Here is a 22847-nt window from a genome sequence, read left to right as displayed (position 1 = left end):
TTTCAAAGGGTTTCTTTTATTACTTCCATGACTCTACCACTGAATTATATTTTCGTTCTGCTACTCGCCAATGTCGATGTTATTCCAAAACAAAAACAACTAAGTACTGTCTAAAGCACGAAGGAAAATCTCATCCATGTCATCCATGGCAAAACTAAAAGACAGCAGATCGTGTTTCATAACTAGATGACGTATATTTTATAAATGCGTGCAGCTCGTGCAAGGTGAAATTATGCTAATTTCAATCACCATCATCCTTCTTTTTAATTTTGAAAAAAACATCTCATACGTCTTTCTGTTTCTTCGAAACTTCAAAATTAGTTTCCCCTCAGTTTTTACTGTTTACCTTGTTTTGTTTTAGAGAGAAAAACGGAGAAAAAACCTTACAACTAACCTTAATAAATTTTGTTTACATGCGGTTGCCGGATTTGCAACGCATTGCGCGAATCGCCATGTCGCGTTGCAAACGAGAAGCAAAGTTTGAAGAAGTACAACGCCACTATATCAATATATATCAATCTAATTTTTTGTTATGTTATATAAAATTTATCCCCCTTTAACATATGTAAAAATTGAGGTTAAGAAGTGTTAAGCTTTTGCAAACGAAACGGTGAAAGACGATTAGGTGATATTTAGTGGAAGGAGGAGGTATTCAACACTTTCAAATTAAACTCAAATTTTGGCATTATACGACCAACAAGTTTGACCTATAGACGTACAGACACAAACATATGAAACTGTTTATTGATATTGTTATGAAACGAATTTATCTATTTAACATTGTAGCCTGAAATTACAGAAAGAAAATAGGATTTCCGGTTTGCAAAAAGGAAAATTTCGCCGGCCTTGAAGCGCACCGGAAGCGCGGAAAGAGCGCTCGTGCCAGTCCTACTCCGCATCACACATTAAATGAAGAGCGGAGCGCTCGTTTCACCGCCCAACCTTTATCCGCCCTGATCAGAAGCGTAGAACTTTGCGATCTAGTGAAAACAGCGTTTTGATTCTGCTTACAACTCCGTGGTTTACGATCAAGTGGAAACTGGGTAGTCAGATAGTGTTGAGCGGCACGAAATGGAGAGTGGGGCCTTTAAGCACCATTTCGTCTAATCCGTTTTTCCGAGCAATCCGTCTTATCTGAATGCCTCGGGAGAAGGGTAAGAACTTTTTCACGACTTCGAGCGTAACATATTTTGCTAGAATCTGTTTTAATATAGTGTAATAATTTTCTAACACATTATCAGAGATGATATCGTTGCTAGATGTAAAAACAATATTTTTGCAGCAGTTGTTCTAAAAACCTGTAAGTATATCTTCCAGGAAAACATAGTTTTCTAACAATATTTCCTTTTAAGTTACCCTGCCAGCAGAGCGTTCGTTTCTGGCAAGGGTTTTAACATTAGTTGCTGGCGCCTACTACGCGAAATATAGGTGGCACAAACAACTTCGTACATGTTTAAAACCTTGCAAGAAAGAAACGATCTGCTAGTAGGGTAATTTCAAGTCCTTGTTATAGCAAATACAATAATTCCAAAGCACCATGTTAATAAACTTGTAAACCGGCAAAACCTGTCTTGAAAGTCCTTCTTCGATCCCTCTCCCTCCGGTTTAGTTTTCATTATATTCGTTCTAAATGAATGAGCTCGCTTTAACTTATGGGCGTAAAACGTTTCTTGCCGGGAAAGTACTCCGGTTTGAGCCAAATCGAGAACCAAAGAGTGAGCAGAGCTTTTTTCGCAGTTTTTCACTCAGTTTCTCCTTTTCGCTCAGTTAAAAACACATGTTAGGATACACAGTCTTGAATACTAAGGTAGCACAAGTCGTTTTCAATGCTGTTCTTTGGAAAAAATTCGAGGTTCAGGGAAGTTAAGGCAACATCCGAGTTGCCCAAGTCTCCTGTTTTTGCTAACAGGGGTCTTTTTTGCATGAGCATGCGCGACCGCTGACTTGTCAAAGAGCACGCGACCAGTGACAGTGACCGTGCTGCATAGTCATAGGAACTAAATTGTTCACTTTGAAAGCTTGCTTGAGATTGAAATGGTAGCAGGAACTTAGGAAAGACCTTCGTTGTACAAAATAAGTAAAGATCTGTTGATTTAAAGTGGAGACTGATGCGCTGAACGAGGTGAAAGAGCAAGTTTCTCAAGGATGTCTGACACGAACATGGCTGCTTGTTGTTGTTTGGCGCTCGACTCGTGTCTTGATTCCCCTTTAAGAACCGCAAAGTTTGGCATAGAATGCATTGCTGATGCGTACCTATTGAGCAAAATGTTCTTTATTTAGTGTTTGTCTATAAATCGGATGTAAATCGGTTTCTCGATGCCGTAGAGCATTTCTGGCAATAATTTGTTAATAGCTGATTTAGCCATATTTCGGGAGTGGAGTAATAACGATCAGCGGGCGACTACCACGCCGTTTTCAGTTGGAATAGAGAGTTTTTGCCTTAAGTATTTTAGCGATACAAAGTTTGTTTATAGGAAAATTGTAGAACTTCATGTTTTTGCGTGGACTAACATTGTAACGCATCTTTTACAGGAATTTGCTTTTGGCCAGAACTTAAATGTTCTAATGATTTTTAACTTTTGGTCGGCATCACATGTTTACTGTACTTCTTGGGAAACCTAACCGTTTGTTTCATCAAAATCGGTCACACGATTGGACTTTAATTTCGGTCCTATTGAATGCAGTTTTGACTGTGTCTCATTGATATTCATTTTTTTATTGTTCGGAGACATACAGAGTGACTACCACCAACATCTCACCAGGTGACTAATATACGTCTCGTTTGCTCTTAATTTTGTAGCTTTAAAGTGCTTGGAAAATTGTAGAACATATATCAATTCACTGCTGAACTGAACATCGGCTTTCGCGCACTTCGAACCCGTTGAAATTTGCTGTTTTTTAATATTTATATTCCTTTCCCATTTCAAAACAAAGAAAATTGAAAGTGTTTACTTGCATCAACAAACGTTTCTGCACTTTGTCTAGACTTTGATGAGGTCAGCGCAATCCTTCAGGCACTACATATACGCGCGCTGTTGTCCAGGTCAAGTGAGGCCTTCCAAGGGGTAAAAGCGACATGCGACACGGCCCTGAAAACTGGCGACATGGGAATTTTTGAAAAGCGAGAAGTGACATGCCTACGCTGCTAAAATGCGACAGCGACATACTAAACAGTGAAAAACGACGGTGACATTGGAAAGTTGTGCATTTTATCAATAAAAGTGACTCAGAATACAGGAAATTGCATTTCTGAGGGTTCAGATTTTCCAAATTTTCCCGCGGGAGCCTACCCTTAAAGAAGAAGAAGAAGCGTTCATCCTTCGCCGCTCACAAAGTTTTGCCAACTGACCACCATGAAAATCCTGTTATAGCCCTGTTGCGAAACAGTTTCTCGCAAAACAAAAATGACTGGTACAGTTACGTACACTTCAAAAAACGACAGCGACATTTGCAGCTGTAGATTAGGCGACAACGGTCTCCTAAAGCAAGCGACATTGCGACACAGCTACCCCCCTTGGAAGGCCTCTCAAGTGGGGAGATGAAATTTGATAGTAGCTCGTGTATGTTAAAGCCGGTCTACTTCGCTTTTTTTTAGACCATGTTAGAGTTTTTTTTTTTGCAAGCTACACATTTTGTTACATCACGAGTACATTCGCCAAGACCAACGAGCAAAATAATCGCTATGATAGCTTTGAGACGCGCCATTTTGATGAAGGCAAACCTGTGGTGAGCCTCCATGCACATCGCTTGTTCAGCGGTCGCGCATGCTCATGCAAAAAAGACCCCTGTTGTTTTTGCTCTGATGCGATTAAAACTCATTTTCATAACAAAGGTTTCTTAATACCAATAGTTGACTTCGTTTTGAAAGTGAAAGTTGTTGGAAATCGGATATGGTTTATTATCTTACCCCACCTTTAAAGCCTGGTTCTCACGACCTTCGTGATATATTATGGCGCGCCTCTGCGCGAAGATTGCCCTCTTAATTGAATCTCGTACCTCTCGCTGCTTATTCGATGTTAGTACTTGTGTTAAGTTTTCTAGCTCTACGCCAATCTTAATCTCCGGCGGGGGGTGCTTCGCCACGAGGGTCAACCCCTCACCTTTTTATATACCATTTTGGCAGAAAACTAAGTTACCCCTTTAATTTCGTATGCCTTCCATTTACAAATGGTACCCCTTTCAGATACCTAGTTTAAACTTACGCATTCCTTAAACTGTTGTAAATGGACGGACTTTAAAATATGAATAAACCACAATACCAGAAAGTTTCTTCTGCTATTTCACAACCATTAAATGCATCTGTTAGCCCTTTGGGCTTTTTTGCAGTCGGAAATGACAGATTTCCCTACCATTTCATACAACTAAAAATAAAGCCTGAAAAAAGGTACCCCTTTCGCGCGAAGCCTCCCCGTATAGGCCATTGTAGGGAGTACCCCCCTCGGGGTCTAGTCAAGTCCAGCGAATTCCTGCAAGAGTAAAGGCCGAACACTGGTCCTGCCAAGTGATGCTATCAAATTAGCTATTGACACAAAATCTTTACTGCGCGTTTTTCCCTAACTACTTTCTTTTCATCGGGGCGGCAGAAACCTCCAACGCAGACGACGCGACGCTCTTGGTGCTTCGTCACGCGCGTTGCGCGCTGTCCCCCACGAACGTTTACGGGGGAAGGAACGAAAAACGCGAAAGGGAGAAGATTAGGGTTTTTCCAATTGACGCCTGCCACGCAGGCTTAAAAAAGGGAAGGTTATTTCCCCCGACCCCTCTCCTTTTTTCTCCCGCTAGGCGGGAGCCACTTGAGCCCACCGAAATGTACCCTCATCCGGCTGTCGGGTGGGCCGGGGCATGAGGGTGTGTTTTTAAAACAACCAACCAATCCGATAATGAATTACTGTTGTCTTTATTAAGTGCCTTAAATAATCATTATAAGAACGCTGAAGCATGTCGTAAGCACGTATATTAACATGAACGTAAATAGACGTAAAAGAATTTGCATTTAATTCCTTTCCCCTTTGATCCTGTGAACTCAAGGCTGTTGGATTAATACTTCACGGTATTTGAGGTCCGTTGAAACCGAACAGCGATTGCAATGGCCACTTTACAGCGCCCAAAAATTGTCAAGAGGTTAAGTTGGCAAGATATGTCAGGTCCAAGAATTCACTTAACAAGGCGAATCGTCCAATTACAAGGAAACAAAGTCTGCGCAGATATTCTTGAACAAGCTAGGCAAATGTGTAACGATTACATCGAAGCTAAGCTTGAGCGAAATGGCATCAAGAACCGGGGTTTATCTTTCGCGTTCGTTAATTCTACAGAGAAACCCAGTGAGACCACCAGCCTCGTCTCGAAGCGCATTCAAGAAGTCGGAGAGCTACTTGAATTAAGTTACCCTTGGCTTTACAAAGACATTTCTAGTCATGTAAACGTGCGTTTCACAAGCGAGAACGCCGTCCATGAAGTCTTCAATGACGTTTCATCGGAAATATTGAGCGATGGGTTAAACTGGGCAAGAATTATTGCCCTGTACACGTTTGCCGGGGCTCTCGTCTCCGAATTTTGCAGAGACGGACGCAATCGATATGTGCTTGACATTGGAAGTTGGATGTATGAATTTGCTGCCTTATATTTAGTAGATTGGATCAAAGGCAAAGGCGGATGGGTGAGATGAATAATATATTTTGGCAATTCAATTTTGTGTTAATTATGAAATCATAATCCTTTAATAACCGGGATATTTACGTCTAGTACAGCTTTCGCACCGTCATTATAGCTGATTTTGAATGCCGGAAATTCGCGGTAGATTTGCTAAATCCTGGTGGCAGACAACAATTGAAGTTCAGTGAGATATCAAGGAAAACTCTTTTCGTGATATGAGAGAGGTCAGCATAGTCATTTTGTTACTCATTGAACTTCTTGCATCAATAGTACGGTAAATACGTATCTCATTTGTTGAGTTGCCTTAGCGATGAGGGCCTGTAGTAAATCGTTACTCATAAAATGCGTCGACTGGAGTTTCTTAGCATCCAAAGTTTATAAAACAAGGTGGTTAAACAATGAAAGAAGTTTTTAAACTTTCTTTGAGCAAAGAAGATGATTTCGAGGAAGCCGAGAACCGACTGTACAAAGCGGTCCGAAATAAACTTCCTTAGCATTTCTCTGTACGGAAAGAAACGCGCATATTGTGCATAAAGCTAACAAAACCGCAGAATGCCATTCTAAAGGATCCTCTTGGACAAAATTAGAGGTTCTTGTTTGCTAAAAAAAAATTGTGTTCTTTAACGCTCCTGTACTTGTAACAAGATAAGCATTTCACTTTCCTCGTTTATGAATAGTGATTGAATTTCTGGAACAAAAGCAGTTACAGATATTTTATCCCTAAGTGTAAAAGAAAAGTCCGATACGGGATTAAGCGTTATTATTATTTGGCTGTTGAATTGAAAAAGTGTTAAAATAATGATCAGATACTTGAATTTTGATGCGTATGTGTAAAATAGCAATTTAGGGTCACCAGTTTCCAAAATTTTACTTTCTTGACGTCATGGTTTCGATTCCGGTCATTTTGTTTTGCGAAAAAACAGCATTTTTTTATAACATATCACAATACTGATAAACATATTATATAATCAACAAAATTATCCATCCGTATAAAAACACTGTCGCGAACATTAATTTCGATACCGAATCTATAACGCAAAAATTGATAATAGAGAGATTATATTTAGAGTCATAAAGCTAAAGGTTAAAATGGCTCTTGACTACAGCTGACAAGGAAATTAAAGAAATAAACCCTTTTCTTAGAAAGACAGGGGGCACGAATAAAACACAGATTCAAGCGTTTCTGTGCTCCGTTCGTAACTTAGTGAACCCGGCGTTTGCTAAATGCTAGATCGACCAGGACACTCCAAAAAACAAGGAAGCATACTACGAACTCCTTAGTTTAATAATTATAGCTTGTACGTTACGCATGCGCACAGCCATGTCACCTGGGGCAGACATGGACAACTGTTTCGCCCTCAACAAGCTGACAGAAAATTCTTTGTTTTACCGTCATAATTACGGACAACAAATTTTTAAAAACTGTGCAACTTGTTTTCCAACAGTAGCTGCAAAATGAGTTAAAGAGCGATGTTACGCGTTTTACCACCCACTTTCAAACCTATCCTGCAAAAAATAGAGCAGTTTTACTTTTTGCAACAAAATCTGTACATGTTGCGCGTTTTACCGGCCCAAGGGAAATTTGTTGAAACTCTCATGTATGGCATGACTCCCGCATAATTTTATCATTCACGCAAATCGCTTCAACCTTTATCTGTTGCAAGACAGGTTTGAACGCGGGCGGTAAAACGCATAACATCGCTTTTCAACACATTCTGCAGTTGCACGGCGTTTTTTGTTAAAGAAATTAACTGTACTTAATTAAAGTTTATTGTTGCCCGTTTTGCAGTAACCTAACTAACACTGGACTGTTGAATCTTATAGGATGATTTATTGCGGGCTTTTCCGTATGGGATCAGGAAGACCAGCAGGTATCCACTTATCTTGGAAGTCAGCCGGCAATGGTCCAGTTATCTATGTGCGATTGTGAAGACTTGGTTTGGGACAGCTTTCGATTTTCTAAGTTTTTCTTACAAGGCTTATTTACGGGGAATGCGAAATGTTTCACGAAAAATTAGTACATAAGGTCTGGGAAATTCAATCGGGCCAAGAAATAACTGAAGGCATATCAATGGAGGCTTGCGTCGAGGAGGCTTGGAAAGTGTTCTGAAACTCGCAAATACCGTACACTGTCGCTTGTAAGATCCCGTCCCACTCATATGCCCCCTCGGCCAGTATAAGCTCAACAACCGGTAAACAAAAGATCCATCCGATTACAAGCCCCCCGGATATAAGCCCCCCTCCAATAGGAATTGAGCCCCTCAGATATAAGCCCCTCCCGTATAAGCCCTCCTCTTAAATAACTAAGCGGCTGTGAACGGTATAGCTTAGGTTTCTGTGAAACTGCCCACATACCCCTCCCCTAAGCTAGCATTAACACTTAGTTCTCGCTTAGGGCAAAATGATGGCTTAGGGGAGGGGTAGGTTGGCAGCTTCCCGGAAACCTAAATTGATCCGCTTCAGTGATGGATAGAGTGAAAAGGCAAGAAAGCTCCCGGATAAAAGTGGGAAAAAGAAGTGAATTGAGGTAGTAATTATTTTCCCCGTTATTCTCACGCCTTGCCGAGCCCACAAGGTGGCCTTTTCTCTCAGGAGTCTGTGTAGTCATTACCCGCTTCGATTGGAATTAGGCGGGTCTCGTGAAAGGGCTAACGCCAAAAGAGAATTTGTTAGCGTTTGAGTAAAAACACGTTTTGGATAATTACAAAATGAGAATGTCTACAACAGTTTTTTTACTGCCTAAGTTCTAATCCGAATATGCAGATACTAAAAGTTGATATCACTACCGAGTTAGAAGAGAATTACGCATACACCCCATCCTCTTCGTTACTTTTTGTGAAGCGCGAGAAATTACCATAGTAACATTCTCCCTGAGCTTGACAGGATATGGGTTTTGGGTCCCTTTGTTCTGAACAGGGTATTTGATCACGCGAGGGTGACAGCGTAAGAGTTATCCGTTATGGCGTGGACATCGCCTAAAGACTACGAGTCGCCTCTTACTTTTCTTCCAAATAAGGATTTAGGCAGCGTACCCGCGCGAGGGGCCAACGGTGAGGCCGGGAGGCAGAAGCTAGTCTGCGTAGCAAGACTTTCCGATCAAGTTAATGCGCGAACGTTCCCTCAATTCCTTTTTTTTTCTCTCGTGAAGTGTGAAGTAAAGTGAAGACTCTTTATTTAAAGTTAACACGTGACAGTTATAACGGGGACTGATAAACTTGTGTCCCGACCTTCTTGAGGAACTCGCGCAAAAAAGCTTGTTTCGCAGGCTAGGCGGAAGCCGGAAAAGCCAGATAACTGGGTGATTTCCAGCCCTAACAACATATATACTCAAACAAAGGCAAACTATCGTTATTTTCTACTACCTTTTAATACCAGTTACGCTGGGTTTTCTAGTACAATTAAAGCCATGTTTGCTTCTAATGTTCGTATTTCGAAATTGTTTGTTCTACTGAAAAATTCAGTAACATTGCTAGACAAGGAATTGTTTGGTTGATTTTGGGATTACATGGATCACAATGTTCTTGATGAATCAGAGGACGTATTAGCAAGAAAACGTTAGAGGAGTGACAATTTCATTAAATATGTCATTATCTCTTTCTACGTATCCGTCCCTTCAAATGGACCTTTTTACTGATGCTTTACTGTCTACAAGATTGCAATTTTTATAACCTGAGAAAACAACCAACATTTCGTGACGTCACCAATGGTTTCCTGCGAAATGACGTCTGAGGAACGAGCGCAAAAATTCCATACTGATGACGTGTCACTACCCAGATCTCGGAAGTGCTTCTGATTGGTTGTGCCGCAAGAAGAATTTGCCTTAACCAATCAGAAGCACTACCCAAATCTGGGTAGTGACACGTCATCAGTATGGAATTTCTGCGCTCGTTCCTCTAAAGTCATTTCGCGGGGAAACCAGCAGTGGCGTCTCGAAATGTCGGCCACTTTCTCAGGGTACAGTTACTGTTAATGCTTTTTAGTGAAACAAAGATATTTCTTCATAGATCAGTTTATCACATTGAATCTGGTGATACTGCGACGTTACAAAAAATGCGCACTCTCGAAAATGTGAGAGCCTAAAGTTGCAAATAGCTACAAAGAAATGTATGCGAGAAGCAAGATTGCTGACTCGTACACCTTTGACTTCGCAAATTTGGGACCTCATGTTTCTAAGAGTTTAACACCGAATTTAACCAAACTTTGCACGTTTCCTTAATTCATTTATGACGATTTATCTATGAAGAAATTAATATTTTCACATTTAAAAATTGCTCGAGTGACATTAGTAAAAAGCTCCGTTGTTTGCCTCTCTTCGGGTAAGAACAATCAAGCCAAGCAAGTGCCATACAAAATGCATGATATAAAAAAGTATTGAAATGCAGTAATGAAATCTCAGAGAATGGTTAAAAGAAGAGAAGATCATAAGTAAATGCAGAAGTTAATCGACAAACCCACAGAAAACGGTTTTTCTCCACACCTAAGTCTCAAGCAAACACTTAATTTTCTCACGTTAATTCTAGACCAAAAAGTTCCTCTACCTTCTTGTTCTTGATCATTAAACAAAGTACAAACAAAAAATACAACACAGTTGTTTACCATTCACAAAACATACTTGGAAATCTCAATTGGCTATTTTCGTTTAAGAACAACATTTTTCATTTACTTATTTGAGATCACGACAAATTTTACAACGTGCTAGCGCTAATTCTATCATTTTATTTACCAAGAAAAACAAAATGGAGCTTGATCTCAGGTCATCCATGTACCACCCAAAATTGTTAATGAAACAAAAAGACCCATTTGGAATGTTCTGACCACAAATACTTCTTTCCCGAAGTGGCTATGTTGTAGGTAAAATAAATTGATTTCAAGTTAAATCAGTATTCAACCTAGTTTGATTCAGAATTTCCTGTTTCCTAGCCCTACGTGTTCATAGGAGATGAAGGAAATTCTGACATCAGCTATACTCTTGAAAATTATCCAAAGGGGAGAGCTTAGAAAGCATGTTCCATTTATATTCCAACAACAATTTCCATTTTCTTTTGGTTAATGGTAAATAACCAACATGATAATAATACTGATAAGCAGTAGCTGAAACTAAGATTACGGTTTCTTCCTGACTTAGCCAGAGCTTGAACTCATGAGATGATTAAAAAATAATCCATTTACAATTGACCTAAGAGAAGCAAAGTTTAATCCTTTGCAAGAGGTGTTTGCTTTAGTTGCAAGAAGATTGAACGCATGCGCGATACATCCTTAGTATTTTTTGTTCCCTTGGGATTGAAATCACAGTTGCGGCACACACGTTCCCAGTCATGCCCGGTTGAGGAAGTATCATCACGGTCTGAGACAAAAGCCTCCTCGTCTGCCCTGCAAGGAGATTCCAAACAAAAACTAAGCTTTTTTCACAAACGAATTAAGGGGCAGGTAGAAGTAGACCCTAAGGGTGTGTTTGATTGAGCTTATTCCAGAACAGAAACACACAAATGTTTTGTTAACCAAATAGTGACCAACATCAATTTTCTCCTAACAATATCCATAGATTGTCAAGTGCAACATCTATGAGAATTAATCAAATGATCACAAAGAGAAAAATCTCTGATCTTTTATTAATTTCTCCCAACTAATTTTGTAAGGAAATGTATAGAGATCAGTTTGGAGAATTTGTATGTGGATATTGGGGCTTAATGGGTTAATACTTGTATTCTGGGTGGAATCTATTCTCTTGGCTTTGGTCGGGCACTTTATATACGAGTTTCTGGTTTGGGAGACTGGGCAACCACTTTCCACATCATCAACAATAACTTACCATGACTTTTGGACCACTGAAATGCTACATACATTGCAATATCTTATTTTAAGCACATTTATAAACACTGCAATGGAATGACTGCCACAACAAGTCACCTCTGGAGTTTACTCTTATTCTGGAATACTGTCAATCGAACTCGCCCTAAGTCAGTCTTGATCCGAAGTCAAATTCTCCCTTTTATCACAAGCATATACATGTACGATAAAAACTGGAGGGTGAATCTAGCTGTCTATGAGAAGTCATTTAGAGCTGGGAGGTTAAGTCAAGTATGAAAGAAGCATCCAAGAAACCTCCTGAGTGCATGTACGTAACACACACATGACGATTTAGACACTGCTGATCCTAGCAATACGCAGTACGCATATCATGCATGAACCTCATACATGGCCCAACTCGCCACGAGTGCTTTGTAGCTCCGTGGTTAGAGCATCTGACCAGTGTATGGAAGGTCATACAGGTTGTAGGTTTAATTCCTGTTGGAGACTCAGATTTTTCTTTGTCCTGCACTTGTGACATGTTGATTACAGTATTTCTCATTTCCTCAACGAGCTTAAAATTTACCATCTTTCTTTATTTATCAAAAGAGATTCCATATTACTGACCACATGCCTTTTGAGTTTCATCACAGTACTGTTCAAGCCAAAATGATTTGGTTTTGAGAAGCTCTATGTAAAATCCCAAAATTGTACACATATCATACAGCCATAGCTTGTTTTTACAAAAAATTAAGAGACAAGAAGAAAACTGTGGCAAAAAAAAACATACCTATTACTTGTTTGTGTTTTTCCTAACTGTTCATCTCGTCTTTCATACCAGTCATGAAGTTCCTTTTTAGCTTTTTCACGCCATTCTTCTATTTGCTCTTTTTCTTCACTATCCATTTTACTGAGGAGGGCAGCCTTTTCTTCCCTCCATTTCCTGAAATGAGATACATTGTATATTATTTCAAAAAAATTGTAATTCCTTTCCTTTTCGTGGATAAAAATAGGAGACCTTTAGATTCAAGGATGAGGTCGACTACGAGCACGAAGTTTGACTTAAAGTTTTTTCACCTATTCTCAAAATATAGACTCTCCAGAAAGGTCCATTTACCATTTTTCACTACAAAAGTTATCACTGTTACCTTTAGTGAAGGAGGTTACACCCTCTCCCAATCGCAAAATGATCAAACTCCTAACATTTGTTATCTTGTTTTCGCCACCACGACATTCTCGCTAAAACTCGTAGTAGAGTGATGATGGCTACCTCGTTTTCCCCCCAAAATGACGCTGGTTCACAGGCAAGGTTTTAGCCAGAAGGGTGTCCAGCCGTCCTATGGACGCCCATTTTTGGAAGAAACACAACGAAAATTCACCTAATCTCTTATACGTTTTGGAAAAACATGCCTTCTGGACGGCCAGTTTTCAATGTCTGGCTAAAAGCCTGTTCACAGGCGAGTACTACTTAGTACTGAGAAAATCTTCTACTCGTTGTCATACTCATCTTAGAATCTAAAGCTCTCTATTAATTTTGAACACAACATGTCCACAAGCATTAAAACCACACCTCCCAAGGGTAGAGAGGGTGCGGCAGTTATCACTTGAGAATTGCTCTTGCACCAAGCAGATTTATGCAAGCAGGATTTGCTATCAAGGACAAACTGCTGTATTTGGTGCTTAATTAGTACCAACATTATAATAAAACTTCTACCTCACAGTTAGACTTAGTGACCTCAAACTTAAAAATGTCAGTATACAATAACAATAACATTGTATCAATTAGGCTGTCAGTCAACCCTACAGTGTTGCCTAGACATGTTCTCCAGTCTACTGATTTGTAGATGTATTTACAGCAAGTCCTTTTAAAGCTCCTGACCCATGTCTGAGATGTCATGAGTCTGTATGCACTAAGCTGGGACTAATATTTCTTCTTTTGTCCCATTTTCTTGTTACATGTATGACAAAAGTAATATTACATTATTCTCAAGCTCCTTTTGCAATACTTGACAAATGAAAGTCTTCTAACAAAACACAGCACCTTTGAAGTATACTGAAGTAAAAGACAGAGTGTGTTTTACTATAATACAAGATGATTCTAGGTTCTCCGTGAGAGAGACATACATGTATGTTTTTGATTATGGCATGACCAAACAGGCCTTTAGCATAAGGCAAGGTAAAAGCCTTTTAACTACAGACCAGATGACTTTAACTTGGGTGTTACTAAAACAGGAAATGGGGAGCAGGGATTGGGGAAACAAGTCACGGGGAATGGGAAAATCATAAATGAAAATTGAGAACAAAACAAAGAATTACAATTCAAGTTACTGATAGGGCTAGGGTTCAAGTGACACTTAATTCCCATTTTTCATTTTCCCATTCTCCACTTTAGAGACATCTCTGCAACTTAAAACTTTCCAACTTTATCTTAAATTTTGACCATTCAAACAGTACAGTATATAGCAAAACGTTCATGTTTTACAGAGTACTTTTGTCCTTCTTTTTGTAAGTGCCCCAACATGATAAACCCTGTGAACTGATAAGACCATGGCAAAAAAACTTACCTGACAGATTCTGGTTCGGATTCTCTCTGAAGTTGTGCGACTGGCTGATGAGAACTCTGTTGTAAATGGAAAATGAATGTCAGTAGCTACATGTATGTTCATCTCACTAGAGACAAATATTAGCTACATGTATCTGCCTACATTGTATGTTTATCTCAATAAATACAAAATAAGTCTGTGGTATGGTATGGATATTTTCTGGAATCACCCAATCAACAATCAAAATTATCAGATTGACCCAACCGATTAATAATAATAGACCTTTTTACCAAAATGATTGTAATGGGAAAGTAGATCCTTGTGCCGTGTTTTGATGTAATAATGACTGAGAAATACACAGTGAAAGACCACATTTCTAATACTAAACTAGAAAAAGGCGATCATTATTACATCCAAACACGGCACAAGGATCTTTTTTCCCATTACAATCTTATTCTAAGAAAACTTTAAGAAAAAAAGTCCCGACAAGCGCTCGAAAATACAAACGAAATGTGTTCATGCCCCCTGGGCATCCTATAATACTCCTTAAATCGAATTAATTCAATATGGCCGCAGTATCGGTAAAAAGGTCTATTTGAACTGGTGTTCTGATGGCCTCCACATTATAAGGGTCCCACTTTGTCTTGTTGAACTCCCTCTTGGTTTCAATAAGAATTCCTGCTTGGGGGCACCTCAAAGTAATATAAACTTTAAAGCCTTTTGACTGTGGACCACTTTTCTTAATGCATAACAATGTATAGAAAAGGAGACACTCTTAAAGTGTTAACTCGAGGTTTCTTAGAGATTAGATAAGAAATGAGGAGGAGATAAATTCTTAAGGAGCCAGCGTGCAGCCAGACATAGGTTACACAGTAACTACTGACTGCCTTATGGTACATAGAATAGTCATACTAAAGTTAAACTGGTCTGAAGATTATAGTTCAATCGTCACAGTTTATAAATCTAAAATGAAATTTCCAATTATGTCTAGGCAATAATGCTGTAATTTCAAGTACAGTAATCTTCCACGATCAAAGGCAATACCGCTAGGATATCAGGGAAACATCAGTGAAGACTTCAGTATGAAAAATAAATACACATTTCCCAAACTAGAGAACTTCGAAAATAAATAGACTAGTTCAATTTGTAGACTAGACATAGTAATTTCCATTGGCCAATGCAGTGCTGGAGAGTGTGACAGTCAAGTACAAAGCTACCCTTATAAACACATCCATGACACATACATAACGTCAGACGAGTAGTTGAAGTTGCTTCCCGTAGTTGAAGGTTAAATCATTCATATCTCAAGTATTAATTTTATAAAAAGAAGAAAAACTGTTAGCAGATTATGACTCTTGGTGCTATGCAACCTTAAGTAACAAAACCCTTGCAGGTCAATCCAGAGAATCAGCATTTCATGACCATTCTGCTGTGTATATTTTGAGTCCAAAATACAAGTTTTGATATTTTTTTGACTAAAATAACTTTTCTGATTTTCCACGATAATAGGTTGAACAATTTCCATAATCAATTCTCACCTCAAATGCCTGTGGCTTCTAAGCAATGATTAGCACACCACTAGAGAGATTAAGATTAACGTTTATGCCAAACGGCAGACGTGGATTTGTACCACGTGACCAAGTTTTCCCCTTACTTTCTGTGAACTCTTTATTGCTTCTACACAAAAATAAGTAGTTTTATACTAGTTTTAACTGTAGGAATTGTTCGGGACTGTTTTTATCTGCTTATTTTCTATTCTGAGAAATTCTCAACTTGAGTCTGACATTTGCCATTTGCCGTAAAAGTGAATCTTAATCTCTCTAATATCACACGTAATACAGGCTTGGAGTCTTATAAAGCCAGTTTAGTAATACCTCTTCAGCGAACCCATTGACAACTGGTTCATTATCCAATGTTTCTAACCCACTGTCTCCAAATCCATCTAATCCCTGCAATGCAAAAAAAATATATATACATTTAAACTTTGTTAAACATCCACTTTTTGCAGGTAACTCTTGCAATCTCTTTAATTTGGCATTCAAATTACACAATGGTCAACTGCCAAAAGTTTCCATTGAATGCTAGTAAAACAGGTAACATGTCTGTAAACATTTGAAAGACGCTTGACAGAACTCTTTTTACTTTAACAGATACAAATATCATGAAAATTAAAAATTAAATTCAAGCGATTGGGCACGGTCAATAAGTGATAAGGCCTTGCTTTAATATTTCATCATTTAAAACCCTAGTTTAACAAAAATAAAAACTGCAAAAAAATGCGTTATAACAAGAAAAAGAAGGTAACTTTTCAGGTAGATTAACCTGGTAGCTCTTATTTTCAACTTGTGATGTTCATAATCACGGAACTAAGAGAAGTCTTTGATGATAATTTGCAGCGTTTTGATACATTCGTTGTAGCGTGAAGTTTATTTTTATTCTCGACGAACATCTACACGATTTAACGTTACAAATAGCTATGGTTTCAATTTTAAAACTGTTTTAGATTACCCTCCCTTAGGTGCTAGGTGGTGACAAATACGGTATTAAGACCAAATGATCAAACTACAGAAATTTAAAAAAGTTCTCCATCAGCCTGTAATTTCTAAGTCTAATAAGTATAAGAAATTACAATTTAAGTAGAACACGACAGCCGAATACAAATTAGTACAAACGGCTAGCTTTGCACCAAAATATTTTACATTAAACGCTGAGTGTATGTTCCTTAAAAGACGCTACAACATGTCCGAGTACTTCGTTGCCAATATCAGAAAAAGTCTGCCTGTTCTGTCCCTAAAATTTACTCAGAGCAAGGCGTTACTAAACTTACGTTTGTCTCGGCTCCTCCGCCGCCGAAATCCTCTCCTAACTCAGCGAGATCATCTTGCTCTCGGGCCAAAAAATCGGCAGCAGGATCTTCCTCAAAGTTATCCATTTTGGAACCGGAATGACTCGTGTAAACTATGATATCCCGGATGGCGTTGGTTGCTGCTCCCTTGGATTCTCGGGATTGTTTCTTAGCGTGATGCACCCTGGGAATTCTCTGCGTCATTGAAGTCACTATAATCAGCTGCAATGGTGGGTAAACTCACTTGCGTGCCATGTGGATGTCAGTTTATGAACCGTCTTCCGAGCATCTTTTAATACTTTATCTTTATTCTTTCGCTTTTTCTTAGACAACTCTTATACTAGCAGGACTTGGTGTAGCCGGAGCGGCAGTTGCAGGTTCTTTTTCCTGATAAATTTGTCTGTACATAACCTTATTGAAGTGATATATTTTATCACGTGTTTATATAATATGCTGACAGTGCATAGAGTGCTACTGACACAAACCTTGCGGATTCCTCATTTTCTTGTGTAGGTCGCTATGCCGTGATAGCATTCAGAAAGGTTAACTTGAACCAGATACCAAAGATTATTCCCAAAATACCGGTAAGTTCCTTGCACTAAGAAATAAATCCAGTCTTAAGTTTATACTCACTCTGCCACCCACTCTAAATTCGAGATAGCTCCGAATCTCTCTTTTTAAGAAAAAGATTTCTTCTTTTACGAGAAAAAGTAAAAAAAATCATCGGATAAGAATTTTTTGTATGAATTTACGAGAACAACATCTTATTTTATGATTTGCTTTAAATTTTTTTCTTTGCATAAGAAATCTCGAATTTAAAGAATTTAGAGTGACTGTCATCTGAATGATGAATATTTGAATTTTATAAGCTTAGAAACCGCACAATGAAGAAATAAATGCAAAGAAGATCATCGCAATCAAAGACACAGCTCATGAATTTTTCAGGCTTTCTTTTCTCAACTGCATGAGTTACGTCTTTAACTGCGACGATCTTCTTCGCATTCATTTCTTCATTCCATAGTTCCAATATATCAAATTCATATAATATTCATCGTCACATCCTCATCTTTCGTGGGTATATTATGAACCAGTTTAATGACTAGCTCCTAGTTGGCTTGCTGGGCCGTCTTAGCTGTGCTTATGATCGAGATACTCATAGCATAAAATGTATATACACAACCTACAAGACTGATTGAAATTATCGGCAGTGAGTGTTGACACTTCCTCAGCAAACTGACAGCAAACACGAGTATGGAAACCTTATTCCCTGGGTTCCCTTATGAGGTAGCGAGTGAATGTACGTCTGAAGCAGCCCAAAGTAGTCTTCGGCGAGAACAAACAAAAATGCATTTTCATATCAGGCGACTTCCAAGTGAACTGAAGTGAGTGATTCATTTGCATATCTCCACCCACAGCAATACATGTAACTTGTGAAATGCTCTTTGGGCATCGTCGAAAAAGGGCATTCAGGAGTCATGTTCCTGGGCTGTAGGACTTTCCACAATCAGGTTTTAGTCCAATGGGGCATTTTTTAGGTTTAACTTGGTAACAGGTTTTTCAAAAGAATGTCACAAATTGATGTTATACTTGTGTTTTGGTAAATAGGAATTCAGCCATTATTACAGGGGCGGATTTGAACCCAAGATGACGAAAAGAGAAGCTGGTTTAATTCTTGGAATCAGGTGTGTTATGATTTATAGCCAGCAAGTCTAGTCCTGAGTTTCTACGGCCAAATGCATTCTCTTTGATGACATTATTAAGACTAGGAGATTTGCAAAGTAAAATTCAAAGAGATTAAAGCAAACCGTGTTATTTTATGGTAAATTAGTGTAGGCCAATCCCCATTTAGTATTCAACCATTCAACCAAGTCAGTGGTTATATTTGATTGAATTTTCCAATGGAAAGCCTTTATAACTGTGACTATCTTGATTGAAACATGATTGTGATTGAGTGTAGTACTGTTGTTTCCACACTTCTTGTAGTGAAGTCAAATGAAATTTAATACAGTTAACAACGAGGAGTGCAGTCGCGTGTTGTCAGTTAGTGGTCAGTGGGGTAGCTCAAGCTTAGTCAGCCTTGCTTGCATCATCTCCAAGTGCTAAGTACAGTGTTTCCAGGCAGCCACTATCTTTGCTTAGCTCCCCCCTTTATTTTACCATTGTTAAATCAGTTTGACAGACACCTTGTTCCATTAGTGTGGGGGGCTCATAGGTGAAATGTGCGGGTTTACCAGCAATATTGCAGTCATGGGTCTAGGGGCTGGCTTTGCCAAAAGGGGAAGCCCCTGGACATCCCGTGTACCCAACTCCATACTCAAGGTTGTCAACTGTAGTTGCTTAGCATTTTCCTTCTAGACTATTGTCAGAGAAAGTAGCTTAACCATGTGAATCATTGAGATGATGCATTGAAATCCCTAGTGTTTTGACCAGACTGTGAATTATGACCTTCAATCATAAAATGTGAATATACTGAGAAAACTCAACCTTAATTGATATTGAAAAGAATTGGACTTTTTTGATGGTATAATCCTCCCAAATTTGATAAATGTACAGTAAATATTACATTTCGTACATTATTTATCACAACAATCCTAGGTGCATGTCTTTGTATCCTCAGTTGCTTAAATGAGTACATGCTTCTTCACAAAATGTAAAAGGATCTGAACTTGAATTTTTCCTTGTAAAATTACTTTACAAAACCTTAAGATTTTAACAACAAATTTTTTCTGCTTTCTTTTCAAGTCCTTCTGCTAACAAAGTTAAAATTAGAGAGGCTCACAGAAGAGTTATGCTCATAAATCATCCAGACAGAGGTAGGTTGAACAGTTCTTGAAGGGCTGAATTTGTTTGTTTTGGTAGCTAACTTACTAACTTAAATTTATACACCTACTGGGTCATAATTATGTCTACAACAGTAGCCCTCAAGCATGTGTACGTCATGTGAACAGATTTCGCCATCAAGCATCGTAAATGTTGTAGTTAATTTTTTATCTCAGGTAATTTTTGTTTTTCTTTTGTTTTTGGGTGTGGTAATGTGTGCTCATCAATGAAGTTGAAACAAAGGGAAAATAATTATCTGAGATAAAAAACTAATTACAGCAAAAACAAAACTCTGTGCATCAGTACTATTTCTTCATGGAAATTCTTTTCAACTCTACTGCGTTGGGAATTCATCAGTGTAGGAGTTAGTGAATGTAAAATTCCAAGCCAGGCTTGGTGGTGATATTTGCTTGTCTGACATGATCATGCATGAAGGCTATTTCTTGTAAAATTGTAGGATTCCTCAATAGGCAGTTCAACATATGGTTTATTTTAGATTCTGTTAGGAGTCTGGCAGACTTGTATCAATAATATGTACAATTTTTGGATGAGGCTGAGTATCATCTGAAGAATTATGAAGATCAAGGAGCTTGTTAGTTGGCTGTGGTAGACAACACCCTCCAAGATCTCCTTAATTCTTCAGATGATAAGAAAACCAAATTCAATAGTTGTTTCATAATTCATTTCAAAAATAATTCCCAGTTCAAAAACAAGCTAAAACATGCTTACCCTCATTGATGTTGTGTTGATCTTTGATAGTGCATGTTTATGGGGAAGTTTAGGCGATAAAGAGTTGTTGAGCTCTGCATTTATTCCCTAAATAGCAGATGTCATTTGTCAAGTTGTATTCTTGCTGTTCTTGTTATGTGGTAGCCAATATTTCCCCTTTTTCTTCCTCGCGAAATGAGTGAAAAGTTTATATTCACTACCAAAACAACTCAACCTCGTCCCCAGGTCTTCTTGGTTAACTGTCCGGTTTTGTGGCTATTATGCTGTAGAATTGACGTCATTTTTCACATTTATAACACAAACTTCTTCCAAATTTGGTCAACAGTATAGCTGGTTATGATGAATTATCCGTGGGATTTTAGCCAGTCAGAAGCGAAGAGATACTTTGAGTGAATAACAATCAGCTTTATCATGACACTAAATATCAAATTTCATTTCCACGGCTTCCTGCATAGCTCTGGGTTTAAGGAATTGGAGGAGAATTGAAGGAAGTGTACAGTGCCTGTCTTTGAGTTCTAGGTTAATTTCAAATCCACATAATTATCAATACACTTTTCTGACAGGCACTTTTCAATTTGTCAGAAAATTGTCACTTTACCACCTGCCTGCTGCCAAGTGACTTTGCAGCCCATGTTTCTCACCCCAGTTATTTTTTGTTGCATTTCACAGGTGGGTCTCCATTTCTTGCTGCAAAAATAAATGAAGCTAAAGATATCCTGGATGGAAACAGCAAATAATACTGTACAGAAGCGTTGTTAAGCAGGGCCTTCAGATGGTCAAATGAAAACAAGCAGCAATTGCTAGTCTAGATCCAGTGGATTTTTAATCATTTTCTCCTGGATTTGAAGAGTCTGCTCTCACACTGCTGTGTTATATTAACATTATTTGTGACCTATGGGCTGTCTTGAAATAATATTTGAACGGCTCTTTTGGTCAAGACAGTGAAAGGGTTTATAATGTTTATCTGGCCCTAGTTTTTTTAAAAAAAAAGTGGATAGCGCTCTACACTGGATAATTCTCTATCCACTGGGTAGCGCAATAGGTTTTCCTAACACTTATCCACTGGATTGTGATTTATCCGGTGGAATATGCTATCCACCTTTTGAACTAGGGCCTGAAGGACCCAAAAATGTACATTTAAGAAGCCAGAATAATGATTTTAATAGTGCACTTAATAACTTGGCTTGAGTTCACAGCACTTTGTGGTGTTTCATGTAATAAAGTATTCAACAAAGTCCTTGGGAGATCGCTAAGAGCCTGCTGCCGGCTAATTTCACTGGCTGGCAGGGAGTTTACCACAGGGTCAAACTGCTCTGGAAAACAAAGATATGGGGTAATTTTGAAGTTGCAGTTGAGCAAAAGAGCCTTCTTGACTAATCAAAAAAGCCTTCTTAGCTTCGTCCCAGTAGTCTCGTATGGTCATCTTCCTTTACTCATAATAACTGTAGTTTCCTGCCACCTATCAATAGGTTCATTAAGATCCGACGATGGCGACGGCAACGAGAACTTCTGAAAAAGTATAGGTTTAGATTAGCAAAATAACAACTTTGCACGTGCACTTTTCTTGTACATTTCCTTGCCGTCACTGCGCGAGTACGGCGGTGAAAATGCCTAATTTCACGTTTCATAGGAGACGCAAACAAGTCACGACGAAATTTTCCTTCTGTTGCTGAACCTGGATACGGTTGGGAAAGTTCGCCTTCATTGACATGACATTATGTACTTGCCAGTTTTTGTGAAATGTTTATAGTATGTGCTAGGATTTGTGCAAACAATGCTTTATGTGCTGGATAAAGTATGCTTCGCATGTGACATGCACCGGTACATTCCACAAGCAAGCAAATTATGAGGTGTTGAACTAAAAAGCACAATGTTCCTTGTGTATTGTTAAGTTAAAGAAGCATGTAACAGTTTTCGTGAAAATATACCAAGTACACCTTTTTATTTCAAATTACACTTGTCACATCTCCTAAACAATTCCCCTTTGCTTATCTAACTCTCTAATTTCACTCCAATACATATGAAATATGTAAGAGCAGAAAACGTTGAAACAGTTTAGGAGTTATCATAACAATTTAACTTAACCCACTTCTGTTTTACTGAAATTCCAAGGCGTTCAAATTCTATTAAGTCTACGGATCGCCATGCTGATGTGGCAACGTTTTCTAGTTCAGTCCCTGACACTTTGTTTTGTTTTTAATCAACGTCATTTTATGATTTTCGTGATCTGGAAAAAAATTTGTTGATGTGGAGGATATCGACACATAGAATTAATATAAAAATCATATCTCAATCAATAAAATAGGTTATAGTCCCCATGAACTTAACTGTTCCCTACTAGTCTCTTATAAGTAAAAGGGTCTTTCCTTCGGCTGGTCTTTCTTGTTTGACACGGAAATAAAGTTACCTACTTACCAACAGGAGCTTAGCGTCAGATTTTGAAGGTGTACGCACCAGTGTTATCGGTAAGG

General features: G+C 38.6%; 3 protein-coding genes across 3 annotated transcripts; 2 read left to right on the top strand and 1 right to left on the bottom strand.

The window, feature by feature from the left end:
* The first annotated feature begins 4937 nt into the window (after positions 1 to 4937).
* On the top strand, positions 4938 to 8268 carry LOC140937428 (bcl-2-related ovarian killer protein homolog B-like). Its single transcript, XM_073386984.1, has 2 exons — positions 4938 to 5656; positions 7477 to 8268. The coding sequence occupies exons 1-2, from the start codon at positions 5087 to 5089 to the stop codon at positions 7675 to 7677; spliced, it is 771 nt and encodes a 256-aa protein (XP_073243085.1). The 5' UTR covers positions 4938 to 5086; the 3' UTR covers positions 7678 to 8268.
* Positions 8269 to 9000: 732 nt separating this feature from the next.
* Positions 9001 to 17057, bottom strand: LOC140937430 (clathrin light chain A-like). The gene is made up of 5 exons (XM_073386985.1): positions 16810 to 17057; positions 15857 to 15931; positions 14004 to 14059; positions 12230 to 12382; positions 9001 to 11022 (listed from the first exon to the last, which is right to left on the bottom strand). The coding sequence occupies exons 1-5, from the start codon at positions 17029 to 17031 to the stop codon at positions 10845 to 10847; spliced, it is 684 nt and encodes a 227-aa protein (XP_073243086.1). The 5' UTR covers positions 17032 to 17057; the 3' UTR covers positions 9001 to 10844.
* Positions 17033 to 22799, top strand: LOC140937431 (mitochondrial import inner membrane translocase subunit TIM14-like). Its single transcript, XM_073386986.1, has 6 exons — positions 17033 to 17057; positions 17156 to 17204; positions 17341 to 17411; positions 18433 to 18509; positions 19570 to 19640; positions 21046 to 22799. The coding sequence occupies exons 1-6, from the start codon at positions 17055 to 17057 to the stop codon at positions 21111 to 21113; spliced, it is 339 nt and encodes a 112-aa protein (XP_073243087.1). The 5' UTR covers positions 17033 to 17054; the 3' UTR covers positions 21114 to 22799.
* The last annotated feature ends 48 nt before the right edge of the window (positions 22800 to 22847 follow it).

The sequence above is a fragment of the Porites lutea genome, chromosome 5 (genome assembly GCF_958299795.1).
Source record: "Porites lutea chromosome 5, jaPorLute2.1, whole genome shotgun sequence".
NCBI lineage: Eukaryota > Metazoa > Cnidaria > Anthozoa > Scleractinia > Poritidae > Porites > Porites lutea.
This window is presented reverse-complemented; position numbering and strand designations above follow the sequence as displayed.